Source organism: Dermacentor silvarum, chromosome 5, assembly GCF_013339745.2.
Source record: "Dermacentor silvarum isolate Dsil-2018 chromosome 5, BIME_Dsil_1.4, whole genome shotgun sequence".
Classification (NCBI taxonomy): domain Eukaryota; kingdom Metazoa; phylum Arthropoda; class Arachnida; order Ixodida; family Ixodidae; genus Dermacentor; species Dermacentor silvarum.
The window spans coordinates 39380013-39399496 of record NC_051158.1 but is presented as its reverse complement, the minus strand read 5'-3'; the positions used below and the strand labels follow the sequence as shown (position 1 = coordinate 39399496).

Here is a 19484-nt window from a genome sequence, read left to right as displayed (position 1 = left end):
AAAGGGATCAAGTAGCTTGAGTTTAAGTGTTGCCCGGGTGCTACTGGTAGCACCCATGCTCTCTGCATTCTACAGTTTTAATAATAATGATATTTATTTCTCTCTTCATAGAATACAGAATGAGAGCGGAAATAAGGGTAAAAGCCGCATGCAGCGGCATGAGAAAATCCCATTGTGCCCCACATGATAGTGTGGCGAGAAAACAGCTTAGTCTTGATAAGCGTACAGAAATACTGAAAACATTGGAACACATTCTGAATTAGCAAATGTACAAGAGTAAAAATACATACAGTAGGGATCAGTACGAAAATATACGTACAAAATTGAGAACAGTCTTAGTGAATTTGTTAACATTGTTTGATTTAAGGGGGGACGTGGCAATTGAAGTGGTGAAATTGGTCAAAATTTTCGATTATCCGATTTATATTTTGTTCGGGATCTTTGGACCTTCATTTACCTCGTGGTGAAATATTTTAACAAGATACGCAATATAAATAGAGAAAACAGCACTTTCCTAGAGTGCTTTGATCAAAAATTGTGAAAAAATCGAGCTTTGAGCTCTGTTTTCTCAGCGTTCATTTTTTCTGCAGTTGCTTTCAGTCATCCTAGTGCCATTTCATAACGAATGAAGACAAAATAATTCTGTCTCTTTCACTTAGATCCTGAAACATTGATGAGTGCAGCAAAGCTGTCCATTTTTATCTGCACCTCATAAAAAGATTTATATATATTTTTTTGCAGAGGTCGTGAGTAAGAAAATGTGCATAGGAAAGTTCAAAAAACAATTTGATGCTCATTTCGGCATTAAAAAAAATAAGCCAATATCTTTATTACACAGAATGGGCCTTTGTGAACATGCTGATGTGAAAATCTTGGCAAACTTATGTGTAATTAATTTGGGGATGACCATTATAGGCTGCCAAGTGTTGTAACTCGAAAATTATAATAAATAGCACAAAACTATATCAGCATAACAAATCGCACCTGCCACGCCAAATTTCATAAATTTATTCCCATCAATAAAAAAAAGTTTTCATTGCCACGTTCACCCCCCCGTCCCTCCCCTAACATAAACAAAAACGCAACATACACAAAAGAGAATGAAACACCATTCATTAATGCAGGAGCGGCAGAACACTAACTTATTTTTCGATATTTCTTTCAGTGAGATGTAATTCCGTTCAAGTGTGTCAAGGTAACAGGGAAGTTTATAGGTGCATGATTGAAATCTGTACACAGTCGACAAAACGATGTAGGCCAAGTGGTGCAACATTGTACATGGGCACATGACTTTGAAGGTTGAATAGTGTCAACATATCTGAGTTGTTTGTTCCAATAGTATTTTTGTATAAAACAGTTAACCTGAAGGCATAAAGATTGGACACTTAAATGATGTTAAGCTAGGAATAATAGTTTTCTGTGTGGGCATGCCATGGTATGTTAGCAACTAACTTCATTGCACATTCTCAGCAACAATAATCTTGGATAAATTATATTTCGCACTTGTGCCCTAGAGAGTGTGGCACTAGTTAAGTATTGCAACTAAGAATGCGTTGTAGATTAATTGTTTAATTCTTGTTAATAGCACATATCTTTAATAACATAGCACACTATCACTTTGTTCATTTTGATCGTATGTTATTAATTTGTGCATCCCAATTAAGCAATTCCAAGGTTACTCTAAGACATTTGGTACTACGCACGATTTCAATATAGTTGTCCCCAAACTTAAACAAGATACCTTTTACAACTTCGTTATTTGCTCGAAATACTATGGCTTTAGTTTTGCTTGTGTTAAGCTTTAGGTAATTTTCCTGCGATCACTTACACATTAAAGGGAAACTGATGAGACATCCACCCAAATGTAGCAATTTGCTACAATGGAAACCCAACCGGGTTCCTCGAAAGAAAGCCTCGCAGTTGAAGAAAAATTCGTCCTGGTCCGGGACTCGAACCCGGGACCACCGCCTTTCCGGGGCAGCCGCTCTACCATCTGAGCTAACCAGGCGGCTAGCAGATGGCAGGGCGAAGTCGAATTTGTCGACAACTCGAAGCAAAGGCAAGTGTTTGATTTTATAGTTCAGCGGAAAGTTTTTTTTTTTCCTTCCTCCATGATGGCGGCCCAGCGCAACGTCACGCAACGTCAAATTGACGTTTATGAAACGGCCCTTCCTGTGACGCTCCTCACGGGATATTCCTTCAGCCAATGAACAAGCTGGCATTGGAACGCCACCACATATTCGCGAAATTGCAGATGCATTGCACGAGCTTCTGCATGCTACCGCCCACTTTCTTTTTAAAGCGCTAAAGTCGCAATATAGGTGCCAAGGACCACAAAAAAGTATTAATCGATAAAACTTGCAGCTCTACGTCAGGCTTCGTCATTCTGACGAAAACGCAAAATTGCATTTTGCAAAACTTCCGTTTCCCGGCACAAATTTCAAAACACGTGACCAATGAGACAGCCAAGATGGCGGATAATGGCGGCCGTGCAGCCGCCATGCGTGTCCAGAATAGAGCTTCTGCACTACATATTCTAGTTCACTATAATCATAGAGTTTCTCACTAAAACTCTATGCAAAATGCTGCCAAATAATAACAAGAGCTTGGTGGCGCAACCCACCACCCCGTTTCAAAGGGGACGCTCATAGCATTTATCCACCCATCCATCCATCCGTCTTCCAGACATGCTTCCAGACAGACGGCTCGAAACGCGTTGGTTAGTTCTACATTCTATGGCTGGCCAGAGTTGGAACACGCCTTTATTTTCGTACCACTCTGGAAGGTACAGTTTCCAGGAGTCAGTTATATTAACTCTATGGTTTCCCTACTCTAAAATTGGTTCTTTAATCTATGTCTTGGCGTTGGAATGGGCTGTCTGAGCGTGCGCGTCAGCGCAAGCGACAGGCTGAATCCACTAATCCAGATGATATAGCTAGACGGCAGGCTGCGCTAGATAAATCAAGGGCAAAGTTGGCTGCTGAAACACCGGAGCAAAGGGCGGCCAGATTAGAACGTCGTAGAAGAGCTTACCAAGCACAGAAGCGAGCCATGATCGAAGCTACTGCAGCCGCCGCCGTCGTCGTTCGGCAACATGAGCCAAGGGGGCCAACGATCGGCGACGTTGGGGTCGAGGCCGCCGGCGGCGTGAGGCCGCGTCCTACGAAAGCGAGGAAAGCTCCGGCGGACGCCGAGGAAACGAGCCTGAGGCGCTCGGAAGGTCAGCGACGTCGGTGGCAGGCCCAACGCGGGTGCCCCGCTCCTCTTGTGAGGCCAGCGCCCGCTGGCCCCGAGGAGAAAAGACGGCAGTGGGCCGAGGCGAAGCGACGTAGCAGGCAGCTACAGCTCCAGGCCGAAGACGAACGACGACGGCGGGAAGGCGCCCCGCTTCGAGCGGGACGCTTTTACCCCAAGGACGACGAAGAAAGGAAGAAGCGACGTGCCGAAACCCAGCGGCGCCGCAGGCAGGCCCGGCGCGAAGCCGATGAACTGCGACAACTCCTGGAAGACGGTCCGTCGCACGGCGAAACGCTACCGCGGCGGTGCGAGGCTCAGCGGCGTCGTAGGCGGCTCGAGCGCGAAGCGGCCAACGCAGGCGTTGGGCAGCGCTTGCAAGACGATCCCTTCGGCTTTGTCATCGGGGTCAGTAGCTTGCTATCGCCAGTCCTCTCTTTGGCTCGTCGGAACAGGGGCACAGCGCAGGAGTCTGACAGGGACGAAGAAAGGCGCAAGAAATACAGTGCTGTGTGTTTTCTTTTTGCATCTCTTTGTCCTTGTCTAATTGCTACGTTGTTCCCCTGTTATGATGAACAGCAGACGAACCTGACTTGAAACGCTCCATTCTGTGGCCACTTTTATGCGAAGAGCCCCTTAGTTTTGTATTCCTTTAATGCGAAGCATTCTTTGCGGTGCTGGACTGTTATTTATAGAGTGACTGATGCTGCCTTTCTAGAATGAGGTGTGTGCCGCCGTCGGCAGATGTTGCCAAGCACTACTTGCATAATATAGAGCCTTTACATACATGTCCATCTCTTTACGTATGAAGGCTCCCTGTAACACAAGAGCAGTGGGTGTAAGGACAAGGGTCGATAACATGCCCCGAAAGGCGTCATAAGGCTCATAATGCATGTTTGCATGTTTGTGACAACATGTAATTAAGCAGGCATGCCCTGTGCTTGAGATGCAGACACCATTCTGGACTGCTGCATCGAGAACAGCTCGCAAGTGTATTGTTAAGCATGCAGCAGCATTAGCAAGATGTGAATGGGAGAAGCAGCTTGTCAACAAGTGATAGAGGATCACAGAAATGAGTGAAACGGCCTTACTGCAACGTCGTCAATGGGAAACTGAAGATATGGTAAAGTGTAAGACGCATGTGAAGTGACATTAGCAAGACATTATGAAGTCACTCGTTGCCAAGCGACAACTAAGATCGCAGAGGGGATGTCAGTAGCGTTGCTTTAATGTGAAGAGTGTCGGTGAGTGAAAGTGAAGACCATAGAAGAGCGTCTTAACTGAGAAGGCTGTTGGGGGTTGAGTTTGCCATCATTCATAAGATGAAAAAATATAGATATATACATGTGAGCATGAAAAAGATTAATGCGAGAAAGATGACTGGACATGTGGTCAGTATTCTTTTAACATGGAAGGATACATATACAGCATTACCAATCAGACGTGGGTGAATGCCCGGCCCCTGAATCAGCACTGGCGAAACGATGCGAGGTGCATCTAACAGCGCCAACAAGTATTTCAAGAAGGACTTTGCCAATGACAAGTTTCGGGCAGGCATTCAGTCTTTGTGATGGGTTAGGGCTTAACATGATCATTGCGAGTATGCAGGAGTCTTGCAGGGTACCTGCCGTGGTTGCTTAGTAGCTTTAGTGCTACGCTGCTAAGCACAAGATAGCGAGATGAGATCCCGGCCGCGGCGGCCTGCATTTCGATGGGGGCGGAATGCAGAAACGGCCATGTACCGTGCATTGGGTGCACATTAAAGATGCCCAGGGGGTTGGAATTAACCTGGAGTCCCCCACTACTGGCATGCCTCATAATCAGATCGTGGTTTTGGCACTTAAAACCCAAGGAATTTAATTTTGAAGTCTTGCAGAGTAAAGTACATTCCTGGGGATCAAAGCACACTTCATATTGCATCAGTTTCTGCATGGCCTAGGACCAGCTAGTTTTCTTTGTTTGTTTTTTGTAATACCCTGAACGGTGTAAAAGAGAATGCCGGAGTGCTGGGCAGATAATGTTCAAACCTAACAGGGTGATAAGTAATGGCCACGGTCGTAAACAAAAGTGGATTGGTAGGCACAGTTAGGTTAACTGGTGGAACTTCTGCTTTACCTGTGTTTATAGAACGGATGGGGGGAGGGACAGCTTGACAGAAGCTGACAGTCGGGATATGCCAAGGTTTTGCATAATATGTTCAATTGTTACTGTGACACGGGCCACTGCCTAAAGCAACTGTGAGCTGAGATCGAAGTTGGGTATAGCTTTATCACTGTCACCTGCCAGCAAGATTTACCCATATTGAAGAATCAAAGCGCGATAAGACTGAACTTATAACTACAACTCCCTTTCCACACTTAGTTCCTTTCATATTGCTCTTGATAGTGCACTGTATTGGGCGCACGGACATGTAGTATGGCCATCTTCTGGAAGCGTCTTGTTGACATTGTGTTAGCGATTACACAGCATGCTTCTCATGGTCTGGCTGCTGGCACTTGATATATGGGCCATGCAGGCACCCTCCTGGACACTTCTGTAATTGTCTTCAAAATGAGGGAAGTTTTTCACTACAAATTCAATGGTTCTAGGTCAACTGAAAGAACAGAACACTTTACAGATGTGGCCTTTTCACAAAATCGAATGCACATCCACTGTGGCATCGTCGCAGTGGGGTCTGCCGAGTCGGCTTAATATCTGAAAGCAGCATTTACTGAGAAAATACGACGTAAAATATATACGTTTTATATGCCATCTGTACAAGTGCAGCCAATAACGTCTCGGGGCAGCAATCGTACTTCGCGGTGAGCGTGTGCGCGTGTATGTCGATACGCGGTGTTTCTAATTTGCTATGTGTGGTAGCACCTGTGTGTCTTTATTTAGTTGTAGATTCTTGCAAAATTACTCTTGGAAGGTATCAGAACTTCCTCTTCAGCTGGATTACATGAAGCTCTCGAGAGTTCTGCTAGTCAGATTTCTTCGAAGCTGGTTTTGGGCTGGAATAAGTTTCTGTTCCATTGCTACGCTACTAAATTCCTTTTCGCTCTTTGTCAATCTGAGCGGCGCCAGGCCTATGCTATCACCGCTATCGGCAGGTCCTGAATGGTGAATGATAAGAAGGGAATAGAATGAAGCGAAAGGAATACTTACATTGCACTGACCACGGATTCTCTACTATATACTGTTAACAGTTTCAGCATCTGCATGTTCACTACATCAGGTAATTCCGCCGAACAAGCCAAATTGTGCTATTTCAAAGGTGTCTTTAAACATTCATTCGAAGTAAAAAATAAATAAATAAAATGGGGCATATGTTGCTGTGGCGTCTGAATTTGAGCTTGCGGCGGTTACGGCTTTGTACAGGAAAAATGGCACCAAGAACGCTTCAAGAAAGATCTGACAAGATATTAAAGCACTGTTCTGTCCTCTCTTGTCCCATTTCTCGCACTGTTTCTCCTGTCGTGAATATGGAATGCACCTAAGGAGCTTAGTTTCACTATGCGAAGGGCTTCGGGTCACAGCATACGAGCAGCTTACAGGTCCCAAGAAACCATGTAGTACAAATGTTTTTTGGAGCTGTTTGAAAATACATTTCTGTTACGCAGCTAGGGACTTTGTCGTCCACGCGGATATATGGTAGTCCTTTGTATTCAATATCTTTCTGAATTCCTTGATGTCGTATTTTTTATCATAGCTATTTTGTGAAGCACAGCACGGCTAAGGCTTGTATTGCTTTGCCAAGTACTTCTGTTCTCAGTACACTCCTGTGTTTCCAAGGTGGCCAGCGAAGCAGCTGTGTACAAGTGAGTTTTTACGCTACACCAATGCCGACGGCAGCGCCAGTCTTTCCAGTGATGGCGCTTGCTCCATTACTAATGCCAAAACTTTTCCATAATTTTGTTTAACATTTTGAGGAGACATGCATCGAATTATTATACCAGAGGGTGCCAATCAGATTGTTTGATCTAGTTCAATAGATAAGTACACCTTTTATTTTGTGCCGCAGGTGTTTTATGTCGGGTCATGTATCCTGCAGGTTGGCGATGCTGTAGATGAAAAGCCGTTGGCATGCCACAGGTGCAAGTTGTCAAGCACCACCTTCCACCGGGAACCATGGCTAGGTTACGATAAGTGCGTTGGCGAGGTGAGACTCTTGCATGTATGCTAGCACAGTATGCACAAAGTACGCGTAACATGCTTCTGGAATAGCTTCAGCTAAAGTATGATTTATTGCTTCCGTGTTTTGGGCACGAACTTCTGTTTAACTTCTGTGGAACTTTGCCATGTAAACTTATTGCACCGATTAGTATTACGGAACAAGTGTTGAGCAATTCATGATTCAGTGATAACTATAGAGTTGAGATTTCAGAGACACGTCTCGGTTTCAGAAAATGGCCTGATGTTAGCATCAGCTACGTGTATGCTTCTACCAAGCCTGCTTGCACCTGGTTTCCAGCAGATTTGTCGTCTCGAATTTACGTTGGGCGTCCCCGAAAAATTACAAATTGACCCAGTTGTCCAGGTTTTCTGTAATGGCTCCAGTAGTTTAACAGACGGGCTTGTACTCTCTTTGCCATCAACTACAGGTAATATTCCAGCCTTCTCGAGGAGCACTAGTGGTTTCCTCTTGCTATTTCTCCACGGTGTCCGAATCACTTGCGCTGTAAACTGTCATAGATTCCTTCAAAATTGCAAGAACTGTGGAAGTACGGCATTTATTTAATGTGCGTCACGCGTCCTGTGGAGCCTGCCACACTGGTTCATGACAGGTATGCATCTGCTTTTAGAGGAGCTCTTAAACTTAAAGGTTGCCCTTATCGCAGCTACATAGTTTGTTTTCATTCCATGGCATTTGCCTACGAAATGTCAGAAGTTTGTTGAAAATGTACCCGATTATTGCATCTTGGCACGGAATACTTAGTGTCTCGTGTGTACTGTATCGTATGCTGAATGGAGTTCTGCTATACAAGGCTGTGAAGTAGTTCAAGAGCTATCGATGGGGCAGAGTATCAAGTCCGGAAACATTGCATATGCTGACTCCCTGCAAGAAACAAAAGCAGCATTTGTGTTGGTCCCTTTCAGACTTCTTAGCTCTTCTCTCCTAGTATTATTCGCATGTCATACGTGCGGACACACTTATGCAGCTTTGAGAACTATCGATAACTATTCACTTATAATGGTGCGGAGCTTTCGTTCCCTAGCCAGCTTTAAGAATATCTTAAGGAGAAAAGACACAGGTTGAGCAAGCAGCCACTTGAGATGTTCTTAACAATTTATTTCAATGGTGGAGAATAAGGCGGCATATATTTTGGTGGCCAGAGCATGGCAAACATTTTGGCAGCAATAAAAACAAAGTGAACATATTTGTTCCTGTCCCAATTCGTATCCCAACAACGTGTCCCAATTTTTTTTGCGCTTTATGTTGAGATTTTGTTCAGATGTTAATAATGCGTCAAGTTCAAGTTTTCTCAACTCTAGTCATAATGTAAGTGCTCACTCTGCAGGACAGCACCCTGCCTCAGCATGCCGATCGATCTTGTCAGACGGAACACCACATCACTCTAGTCCGGTGCGCAAGATTGCGCGTTTCAACTTGCTGCATTGGAGTCCAGGTTGATGTCTCGTGACTGTGATATTAAGGTGAGTGCGCAAGACAGGTGAACGGGTGCAGGGAACGAGCCAGCATAGTTTTGTAGCAGCACCAGCAACACGCAGAACTGTTGTCGACGCCGTCCGCGTTTTGCCCGTGTTCGCACTGAACGCACATGGTGTCCGTGACTGTTACCAGTGCCTCTGGCGGGCAGATCAAAACTGGACATTCGTCTAGCAACGTCGGAAGTCTTTGCCATCTTCTCGCCTCACAACGTTTCTATATAAATAAGTTTTTTGTAGATGTGTGCTTACTCGTGCTTAAGCAACTTCTTCACGTGCAACACATGCACGCTACATCTACAGTTTCCTCCCACGTTTTGCTTATCAATGTGATGCAGCTGAACATTTAAAGTTAAGTGTGGGGACATTAGTGGGATACTTGCAACCAGTTTATTACAAATGTCTGCGGCTGGCTTGAAACACAAGCATATTGTTTGAGCATCATGTGTCGCTCCACAACTAAGTCATCTCCTGGCATTAAACACAAAAGGGGTTTACAGAATGTACATTTACAGCAAGACCTCATTTGTATGTTTAATTTTGATCTCTTACACTTTAATACACTACAGTTAAACCTGCTTATAACGAACCTCCATATAACGAATTCCTGGATATAAGCGAAGTTTTTCTATTCCCCGCCGTTACTCCATAGAAGCACATGTATTTGAGACCTCTACGTAACGAAGTGGCAGCGGGAGACCCTCGAAATAACGAATTTTCCCCGCCGACAACCTAGAGATTTCGCTTCAAATTTTGTCATTTTTGCGTGAGCAGCAACCGGAAGCACCTTCTCCGCCGCGACGGAATGCGAAGCGGTGGCATCGCGCTTGGCGCGCTCGAATTCACGGCGACTGCGAGGTGAGAGCGAGCGCACGTGTGCGTGCGTGCGTGAGGCAGGCCTACATCCCTCGACCCGGCGATCTTGCCGCCGCAGGCGTGACCTTTCCCTCTCCCTTTATTCAAACCTGATCCCGCCGCTTGCTGCAGCTGGCCTAGCCCGCCAAGCCGGCACTCTCCTTTTCCAGTTGATGTTGCCGAAGGAAAAAAAAAACTTTTTTTTTTTCAACGCGCTGGCAGCGCCACTCTTTGGTTACTGCGCAAGTCTCTGCGCTTCACTTCACTAACCTGGCACTAGGTGACACTATACGACGCTAGGGAGCCTACATGCAAGCACAGCGCTTGCATGTAGGTTCCCTACTACATCGCCATTGTGTCGCTCGCTCTTCGTTTCCGACGCCTCGCGCTTGTGCGAAACGACACTGCGTCCACGCATCCAGTACCTGGTGTGACATTCCAAGGATGAGTGTTTCACCGAAAACGGATAACGGGTGTGCGTTACAATCGAGGGCGCGTTATAATCGAGTAAATACGGTAAGCATTTTTTTTTCTTCGAATTTTCGTGCCGAACCTGCATATAACGAAATCCTCTTTATAACAAAGTTTTTCGGGAATTTGTCAATTTCGTTATATCCAGGTTTAACTGTAGTACTGTTTAGTTCCCATAGGGTCATGTGTACTAGCTTTCCGTTTGCTGCATTAGCTTTCTTGTTTGTTACGTCTAGCTGCTGCGATGGTGTACCACAGACATATCATTGTCTGTTGGCAGTTGACCACTGCATGTATCGGTATGAGTTGAATACAGCAGCATCTTTTTTAATATTCTATGTATCAGTATACCCTCGAGGCCCATGGGGCGTTACAGAGGGGGTGGGCACAAAACATTTGTGAAATTGAGCAACATATGAAGTAACAGAAAAAGCAAAACATTAGTTGTTAGTAGCAGGTGTCTTATTGCACTGTGTACGGTGAACAGAAGTTGGGCTGGAAGTATTTAGTGTGCACAGGCTACATCTTTTCATCAATATATGGGTCGTGATGAGAAATTATTGTTCTTGCAGGAATAAGTTGAGATCAAAACTTGAAAGTGAGGAATTGTGAAAGTCAGCTTGATGCGGTCATTTTCATTCTTGCAGTTCCTGCGTAACCAGGTTGACAGAATAAGGAGAAGCTGCTCAATGCAACAGCTGGCAGCATCTGGGTGGCCTCGCGGCATACCTGTCCATGACGACATGGAGGCCTCCCTCACACTCGGACGCAAGAGCGAGAAAAGTGGCAAAAGCAGGCGAATCTTCTTGCGCCGTTTGATGGCTACACTGCTTGCATTTGACGCCACAACTTTTAGCTACTTTCACATGTGCATGTGCTGATGACGTGCAGTTTTTTCGGCAACTGTGACATTTGCCAGTTTGTAATTTGAAAGTGTTCACCCATTATCAAAAGTATGCAAACCTGGGCTTCTGCAACTAAGGACGAATTTCCTCAATGCCTGGGCATGCAACATGAAACTGAAGACTTCTGTTCGGATTGGCGTTGCAAACATTGCAGCGTGTCGGGCAGTTTCGGGTTGTCAGTATGAGTTGTCAGTGAATTTTGTTTTACGGAAGTCCTTTTCTGCATACCTTGATCAAGGGTGTACCTGTAGTCATTCGTCAACTCTAGATGATGTAAACTGTCAGTTTGGCTTTGCTGCAATGCACAGCCATATTCAACAAACATGTGCAGCAGTCTGGCTGCTTTACTTGTTTTTGGGGCACCGTTGTCTAGCCAGTCTAAACCTGTCAGAATCACTGACTGCTGCTGCCAGCGGCGGCAGAACTGTGAGATGAACTCTCAACTATCTAAAGGCACTTTCAAAATTGCATTGAGTGATTTGTGTTACATCAACTCTTCAGCATTATTGGTGTTCCAGCATGTCTCTGCAGGTGCATGGTCTCTATCATCAATACATTCTACTCGTGCGTTTGCACTGCAGCATTGAATTAATTTCTTTGTTCAGCTGTCCTTGGCCCTGTTCAATTTATTGTGACCTCTAAACTTAATTTACACACAGTGAAACAGCTCCCAGTTTCACCAAGATGAAATCAGAATCTATCTAAGGATGCGCAACCAGACTAATGCATTTAGTGCAGTACACGCAAAAAATTTACTCATGTGAAAACATGCATGCATTCACGGCTAAAAAATGCTGACCACAATAGCTTGCTCATTGTGGACACCATTTACTATCTTTGGGTGAAATGTTTATATTCGAGTGCAGTTTCTGTCTTGCCTTTTGATTAGCTGTGGCAAAGCGTAAAGCTTTAGATGTGGCAAAAGTCGGGCCCCCCTCCCCTAATCGGCCCCTGCCACCTTGTTTTCTGCCTGGCTTACTATGACAGCAATTAGAGGTTGAAGCTGTCCCATCCATCAATTGTTTCTACTATGCTGCTGCTGTCATGTCATTGTCATGAGTTAATTACTTCATCTAAGGTTCATGCTTCGCATATGTATGCCAGTCGGAGCAACTGATACATTAAAGACAGTGAAGCTGTATAAGTGAGTTCTCACACTCTTCGGAATTGCTAAGCGTCTGATGTGTGGACATATAACCTCAGTTAAAGTTGCCACGGGATGGAGATTTGGTGCATGCATTGGCCATACCTTTGTGTGTCAACAGCTTGACAATGGTCAAAATGCAGACTGAACACGCCGCATGCAAGCGTGTGGGCTTGCAGCAACTGTGTTGACACACTAAGCCTTGTCAGTTATTTCCCTATGGGCTAGGCCAGTGGTTCTCAGCCATGTATGTGTTGGGGACCCCTTGTGGACCGGTGGAAGTAAAGGAGGAATCCTTGCAGTGACGGGGGGCGGTTATAAATTAACACACCATGTGGCTTCAAACTACTGCCTTTTATTGCACCCTGGCAAAGAATGGTCAGACAAAAGGGCCGCGTCAAATTCAATCTGGACAGCTTATCAGTACGTGGTACGGTCATGCTTAAGCAGAGTTGTGTACTATCTGCAGCCACATTCAACCTTTTCTGTATTTGGTATTGAAGTATGCAAGCCTGGAAAAAGCATGCTTGCATGCATACGTTGTAGAAAACTGGAGCAGGTTCAGGAACTGGAGCAAGTCCTGGAACTGGGAATCAGTCAAGGCTAAACTGGTCTCCAAAAAATTTGCATATTTTTTGTTTTGCGGCTGTGTGTTTCGCGGACTCCCAGAGATGGCTTTGTAGATCCCCCTTTGAGAACCACTGGGCTAGGCAGTAAAAGGAAGTTTCATTTTAGAGAGCCCCTCACCAGGTGTGGCCATTTTGAGCTGACAAGCGCAGTGCATAGAATGCGCCCTAACGATCGTGTCTGCTAAGTATTGCATCGCTACGCACCACAGAAAGAGCTGAAATTTTGAACCAAACGCTGTTCGCCCTTCTTGCGGGCTCCGTGCTTCCAGCCGGAGGGTGACGTATATATCACAAGTGAGCTATGCTGTGACGTCACTCTCAGTGACATGTGACTTTGAGAATTTTTCAAGGCAACATTCATTCTTGTATCTCCAGTGGTAAAAGTGCATTTCCTGGAAGGAAATATACACGAAGAGTAATTGATAACTTTGTACTAGGGGTGTGCGGATAGCGAAAACTTCTAATAGAATCGAATACAAATATTCGAAAATAATCCGCTTCAAATATAGAATATGCCACTCCTAAACAAAGTAAAATATGAAAACTCCCGTGTACTCTGTATTGCAACAAAAGGCTTACTTACATCATTTGACACATTTAATGCCATTATCATCTGGACTTGAGCTCATTTGCCAAAGCTATTTGCAAAGCTCATTTGCAAAAGAGAACAAAGGAAATGTGAATATCTGGTGCACTATGACAACGGCAGTAATTCATCAAACAAAAAGCATGTCAGTAGATGCAAATAGAACTGCAGCGCTAGTATGGTGGCTAGAAGGGGACGTGTCAGAATCGGCGCGCGAGTGAAGGAGCATCTCTTCATGACGATGCGGCGGCGCTGCTGTCGCCACCGAGACGCCTGTGCTTCTTTCGCCTCGAGCAGCGCGGCGGCTGCTCACTAGCTCGCACGTGCACAGCTTGGGCAGAGGGACTTAGGGGAGTGGCGCTGTTGCTATGGGCCATGAAACCTGGCCTTATCACCATAGCTGCATGCAAAGGCCCTGCGGTGCCGAAGTGGTGTATCGCAAAAACCTTCTGCTGTCGCCAGAACGAACGCCAGCTAAATGCTAGAGGCTAAGGCAAAAATAAAAAGACCTTCTGATAAGAGATTGATGTAGAAACATTTCTTAAGAATTATGCCCCGATCGTACAAGCAGAAACACAAGAAACATTTATAGTGAGATCATTGAAGTGAAAAGAAATGTTGCAGTTTATTTACAACCACATACACAGTTCTGCATACATGCAATAATAGCATTGCAAATGCAATACATTTTGGCAATATTGGCCTTTTGACAACTCCAGCAAGAAAAAAAGCACTGATGTGTATCTAATGTTGCACATGTAATTTTGAGAAGCCTCATCCTCTCTCTTTTTCCCTGCCTTGCTGCATTGTCTGCTGCAATTAAAAAGGGCATTCTAGTCAGAGTGAAAAAGCGAGTCACTTGATTTTTGAGCTCTGTATTGTGATGTGCGCAGCCTACCAAGTTCAGCTTTGTTTAAAGACAGACAAGAAATGAGGTCTCGAATGCTGTCCGACTTCAGCTTGTGAAAGCTGAAGCAATATGTGAATGCATCGTCCATCACAGCAGTCAGTTCCCTCAGGGCCTGGGATGGGTAGAGGAGTCCTCCCCAGTCAGTGTACTTCGTGAAGCACGATTCCTCTGGGAGGACGGAATCTTCTCCTATCAAAAGTAACTTCAAACATTCTGGGCACTTAGCGTTTTTTTTTTTTAGCATCTTCCTGGCAACGTATCTACAAACATAATATATTATGCGAGAGTCACTTTTACATTGAACCATATCCTTGTGGTCCGGAAGTGCGTCACATGCCTTTACCAGTTCATGCACTTAATTCGGATGGCCCACGTTGAGCAGCTCTTCCAATTGGTCTTGCAAATCTTTCATCTTAATGTTGCTGTTGGCACTAAGAAGGCTATTCAAAAGGCCTTGTGAGATGCTTCCTGTAGCAGGTGATCATGCCAGACTGTAAAAGCCGAGGCAGTTTACAGATATCAGAAACTGCGAAGGTGTAGGGTGGTCATTCGACCCAGACATCTGTCTGAGGATGCCAAACAGGTTCTCGATTGGGTCATGGCTTAAGCGAGCGGTCAGTAGATACTTGAACTTCAAGGCTTCTGCTATATAGGTCAGCAGTGACACCGTACTGGCTAATGTTACACGAAGGCCCTCGGCTGTAGATTGGCTGAGGAACCCCACATTACCACTAGAGGTTTCCCACTAATCAAGGAATTTGAGAAGCTTTGTGATACTTTTGACTTGCTCGTTGCCAGGTCTCAAGCCTTCTCGACCACACGCGGGAAGTCTTGGCAGATATCAGATCTCTCATAATGGAAACAAACTGAGATGTAGCTTATGTGCACGCAGCGCCATAGCAGCTTTCTATTTCCTGCCTGTACATGTATAGTCCTCTCAACACCTCATCGCTGAAGTACCTTAAGGCAAGGTTTACTCGTTGTTTCTCAAATCCGTTAGGTTGACAAACAGCTGATGTTACGTGCGGCATTGCTTTAAGAGTCACAGTGCTGCGGCTGTGATACGCAAGTGCTTCTTTCAGATATTCGCTTCCAACCCTCCCCAATGGTGTTCTCATTCCACGTGATGTGACAGAGTTATGAAGACATTTTACAAGATGGGGGAAATCTGAAATAAAATGCAGAAAGCGATCCACTGGATGCTGAACTTTGCACACCGTCTTTGACAGTTTCCCAGTGATGCCGAAAATCTTCCACATGCTCCTGTTCCAGGACGTGCCATCACATGTGATGAAGTCCATGTACAGTCTCCATTTTTCAGCGCAAATGACTGCATCCACAGCTATTCTTGACTAAACATCAGCCTTTACATTGCCGCACGCTCCAAAGATGCTGAGGATTTGCTGCCATTCTCCTGTAAATGGTTGAAATAGAAGAACGAGTCCATGATTGCAAATTGCTCCGTCATCTTCAATACGGGAATAGTTCTCGAGATCAACAAACCCTTCAACGATTCCTTTACTGCTGACAGACAAATTCTCAGGCAGTTTCATTTCGTCCACCAAAGTTCCACCGTGTCGGTAGTACGGGCCAACGTCTTTCGCCTTTTCAGTGACAGCTTTAAGCAGCTTTTCATTGATGCCAAACCTGCTCTTGTACTTCTTTATGTACTTCCGCAAACACAAGGGGCTTAGAACAATCATGACTTTATGTGTTTGGATGTGTTCATATAATCTCGGACTTTTCATGTACATAACAATGCACTCCAAGATCCATTCTTTCTCAAATGTCATTTCCATTCATGCTTTTTCTTTTTGAAGCTTCAAAACGAGCCCCAACTTGTAGGTGCTGCTTTAGTGTGAAGCGTTTCAGCTTCTTTTGAAAGTGAGTACGGCTCACAGATTCATTCTGCATCCTCATTTTCTTAATGTGCTCTTCAAGCTTGGCAATGTTTGCTTTCTGTTGTCTAATCTGTGAATTCATTGCTATAAGCCCACGTGACTTGTCAACAAGAGACTTCTTAGCTTTGTTGCGTTTGTATGATGCTTGATTCAAAAGTAACTTGCGCAAGTATTTACACTGCAGGCAGTGATCGTCGTACTGTGATACACCAAAACATTTCAAACTGTCAAAGCAAACTGCATAAACCTCGTGCCTGCATTTGTTTTGCAGATTTTCAGAGCTTACTTCCATGCCAATCCCTTCGCAAGGTCTCATGGAATTCATTTCTATCAAAAGCTCCTTAACAGCATCGATGTTGTCAACATCTGCAGTTTTCACCATTGAGCCCTGCACATAGACCGTTTGACCGTGGGAGAGCACAACAGTAGTTTCTGGAACAACAATGTACAATCACCTGAGATATACTCTGAGAATACCTACAACATTGGGGTCGTTAGGTACGCGGTGCTTGGTCCAATACATGCTTGGGAGGTCTTCCTTGAAACTCTCAAACCACTTGTGCCTGGTTCCGACGACTTGGTGTGTCACCAAAGCGTTGTCGGTGACGTTGCTGTGTTCATTGCTGTGCTCATTTTTGTGAGCAAGGTTTGGCTTCTTTCGTTTGGTCGGCACGCCACCGTTTGATGTGGTGGAAGTTTCTTCGACAGGTGTGATGCGGCATTTGAGAACAACATAGGGATTGCATGAGAAGTTAGACAAATCCGGTCCCGGGGAATTTCACCGTCTCACCACTTATCGTATGCGTGTACGAACGAACTGTGAAGCGTTCATCAAAATGTACCTCACAGACGACGCAGTCCTTTTCCAGAGGCTTGTCAGATCGTGGTATGCTGCGCTCCCAGGCACGACGGCGGTCGTCGTCAGAGGGCACAGCAAAAAGTGAGGCCTTCCTTCCTTGTTTCCTCGCCGAAACGTAGCAAACAGTACATCCCAGTGCGAAGCAGTGTCTCTGTTGTTTCAACATTTCCGCAGGCAGGATGCGCACATATAAACAAATATGCACACGTTCAAGGCACGCCAAACACAAAACCACGTCGAGAAGCTCCTATGCAGCGCCCGAGACAAGCACAGCATGATCGTGGTGGTGACGAGCGCGCCACCTATCCTTGTCATGAAATACTAGCGCACGCTCTCCTCTAGGCGGAGCGACGCGATTCTCCCACCTCCCCTTTCTAGCCACCATAGCGCTGGTGTCAAGCATGTTGACATTATCCAAATAATAAGTAGATTTGCCTAAACCTGGAGAGAAAATTTGTAGGCTGCCTAAGGCGAGACATGCGCATTTAACAACTGGAAACTATTATGCATAAATGGATTCCTCCATGCGTTCGCTCTCGAACATGTGCGTCTATGCGACAACCATGGTTCTCCTGTAGCACAGTCATTTGGAAAACTTTCCATTGCATCAGTCTTGCCTCCTGTTGACTTTTGTTGACTTCTGTTGAAACTCTTTGTGTTCCTTAGTATTAGAACGAAATGAATATTCAAGAACTTCCAACAGTGAACTCTTGAATCAAATATGAATCGAATAGTGACATCTATTCTACCCATATTGGAAATTTCAAATATTCGCACACCCCCACTTTTTACAAATAGACAATTTCACATGCAAAAAAATATTTTGTTCACCATTGCACATAGATGCATCAATCTTACATTGTTGTATTTTTCATGCACTCATGAATCTTCTGCATGTCTTTGTTGTGTTGTTGTTTACACTCGTAAATGAAAGTTCAGGATAAACATACCTTGAACCTGTCTGCATTCATGATTGCGTTCAATCTTTTGTAATATATTTTTTCGTTTCTGCCAAAGCTCATCTTTCTACTTGATGATAATGATGTATGTGGCCTTCCCTTTGTATCGGGTGATCAATGAGAGTTAAGATCTTGCACTCGTAAGAAGAATCTGGTTAAAAAGTACATCATCTCACCCTATGGGCAACCATGGTGGGATGCGAAAGCATCGCGAGGGGTGCGCATCGAGTTTCCGTTTCGTTTCACGTGGCAACACAACCCAATGAAAGTTAGAGTGAGAGAATGTATTGAGAAGAGAGGAGACGTTTGTACGGGGTTGTTGCGTCTTTATTTAGAGATCGTACGTGATTCCTAGCGTCGGTGCGCGCGGTATCTTGGAAGACGATGGCTTTGTGGTCAGTGAAGTGTAGCGTCAATGGGTCTTGCTGCAGAGGGTATCCCTGGCCCGAAGTTCGGAGTCTGCTTGCCGACGCTGACATTAACGTTCGGCTTTCCGAGCCTTCCTCTGCTCTGCGGTGGTGGCGCTACTGCTGCAACTAGCACCGACGTTGACGTTGTTCATGGCGTTTCGCACATCGTTGCACAGAGAGAATGACGGAAGCACAGAGAATGCGTGCTTTATACTGCGCCGCGACACTTGCGCCGCCTACCGGCGTACCCTTAGAGAGGGAGAGAGTGAGAGAGAGAGTTATATGCAATGATTTGCTGCGCCGCACCTGTGGCGGAGAGGGGAGGAGGAGAGGAGGAGAGCGCACACCTGCGTAGAAGAGGAGAATGAGGGAGAGTTGCGCATGCGCAGTATGGGTGCGGTCGCCACAGAACGGACACTGCCCCGAGCATAAGATGCTCTCGCATCTAAAAGAAGAGAACATATAAAAACAAAACTAACAAACATAAAGCACAATCACAGAGAGGAGCAAGGAAAAAGGAAAACATGAAAAAGAGGTGAATGGCTCAATTTATGTTCACATAAGCGTTGCTTCACATAACTGAATTGGTTCACTGTCTCTGGTGGGTTTCTCTGGAGCGCCACCAAAATTCCAAGCTCCTCTTAGTCACTTCTACCACTTCCCACTTCGGGACATGTCTCTCCGGGCAAAAGCCTATTGCCATAGTCAGCGCTTCGCTGTTGTCCGTAACCCCGCCAGGGCTGACGGCTCCGGGGCTGCCAAACTGGAGGCAGAATCCCAGGACACTCCATAATAATATGACTTATTGTTTCCTCAGAGCTGTGGCACAGGGGGCAGGTTGGGTGAAGGCACGCTGTGAATTTGGAGCACAGTGACCATGTTCAGAGGACTCCGCTTCGGGCTTCGTTCAACACGCCACTGCCTCTGAAATTATTGTATATGGACTCCTTCTTTGTGGCCATCTTTTGGGCA

The 19484-nt window shown here is 45.3% G+C and overlaps 1 protein-coding gene across 3 annotated transcripts; it reads left to right on the top strand.

Annotated features, from left to right (window-relative positions):
* The first annotated feature begins 2694 nt into the window (after positions 1–2694).
* Positions 2695–14370, top strand: LOC119453320 (uncharacterized). Of its 3 annotated transcripts, none has more exons than XR_007467079.1 (4): positions 2695–2785; positions 7268–7375; positions 8736–8871; positions 10857–14353. XR_007467079.1 is itself a non-coding variant. In XM_049667761.1 (4 exons), the coding sequence occupies exons 1-3, from the start codon at positions 2854–2856 to the stop codon at positions 8856–8858; spliced, it is 1122 nt and encodes a 373-aa protein (XP_049523718.1). In that variant the 5' UTR covers positions 2705–2853; the 3' UTR covers positions 8859–8871; positions 10857–14370. The 3 variants fall into 3 exon arrangements, 2 of the variants coding, with proteins under 2 accessions (XP_049523718.1, XP_037571287.1); XM_049667761.1 differs by having other exon boundaries at positions 2705–3744; positions 10857–14370; XM_037715359.2 differs by having other exon boundaries at positions 2705–3642; positions 10857–14354.
* Positions 14371–19484: the final 5114 nt, after the last annotated feature.

Coding starts and splice junctions, on each gene's coding strand:
- LOC119453320 (XM_049667761.1), top strand. CDS start 2,854: ATGTCTTGGCGTTGGAATGGGCTGTCTGAGCGTGCGCGTCAGCGCAAG. Junction 3,745..7,267: donor GGCGCAAGAAATACAGTGCT/GTGTGTTTTCTT, acceptor TGTATCCTGCAG/GTTGGCGATGCTGTAGATGA. Junction 7,376..8,735: donor ACGATAAGTGCGTTGGCGAG/GTGAGACTCTTG, acceptor CTCACTCTGCAG/GACAGCACCCTGCCTCAGCA.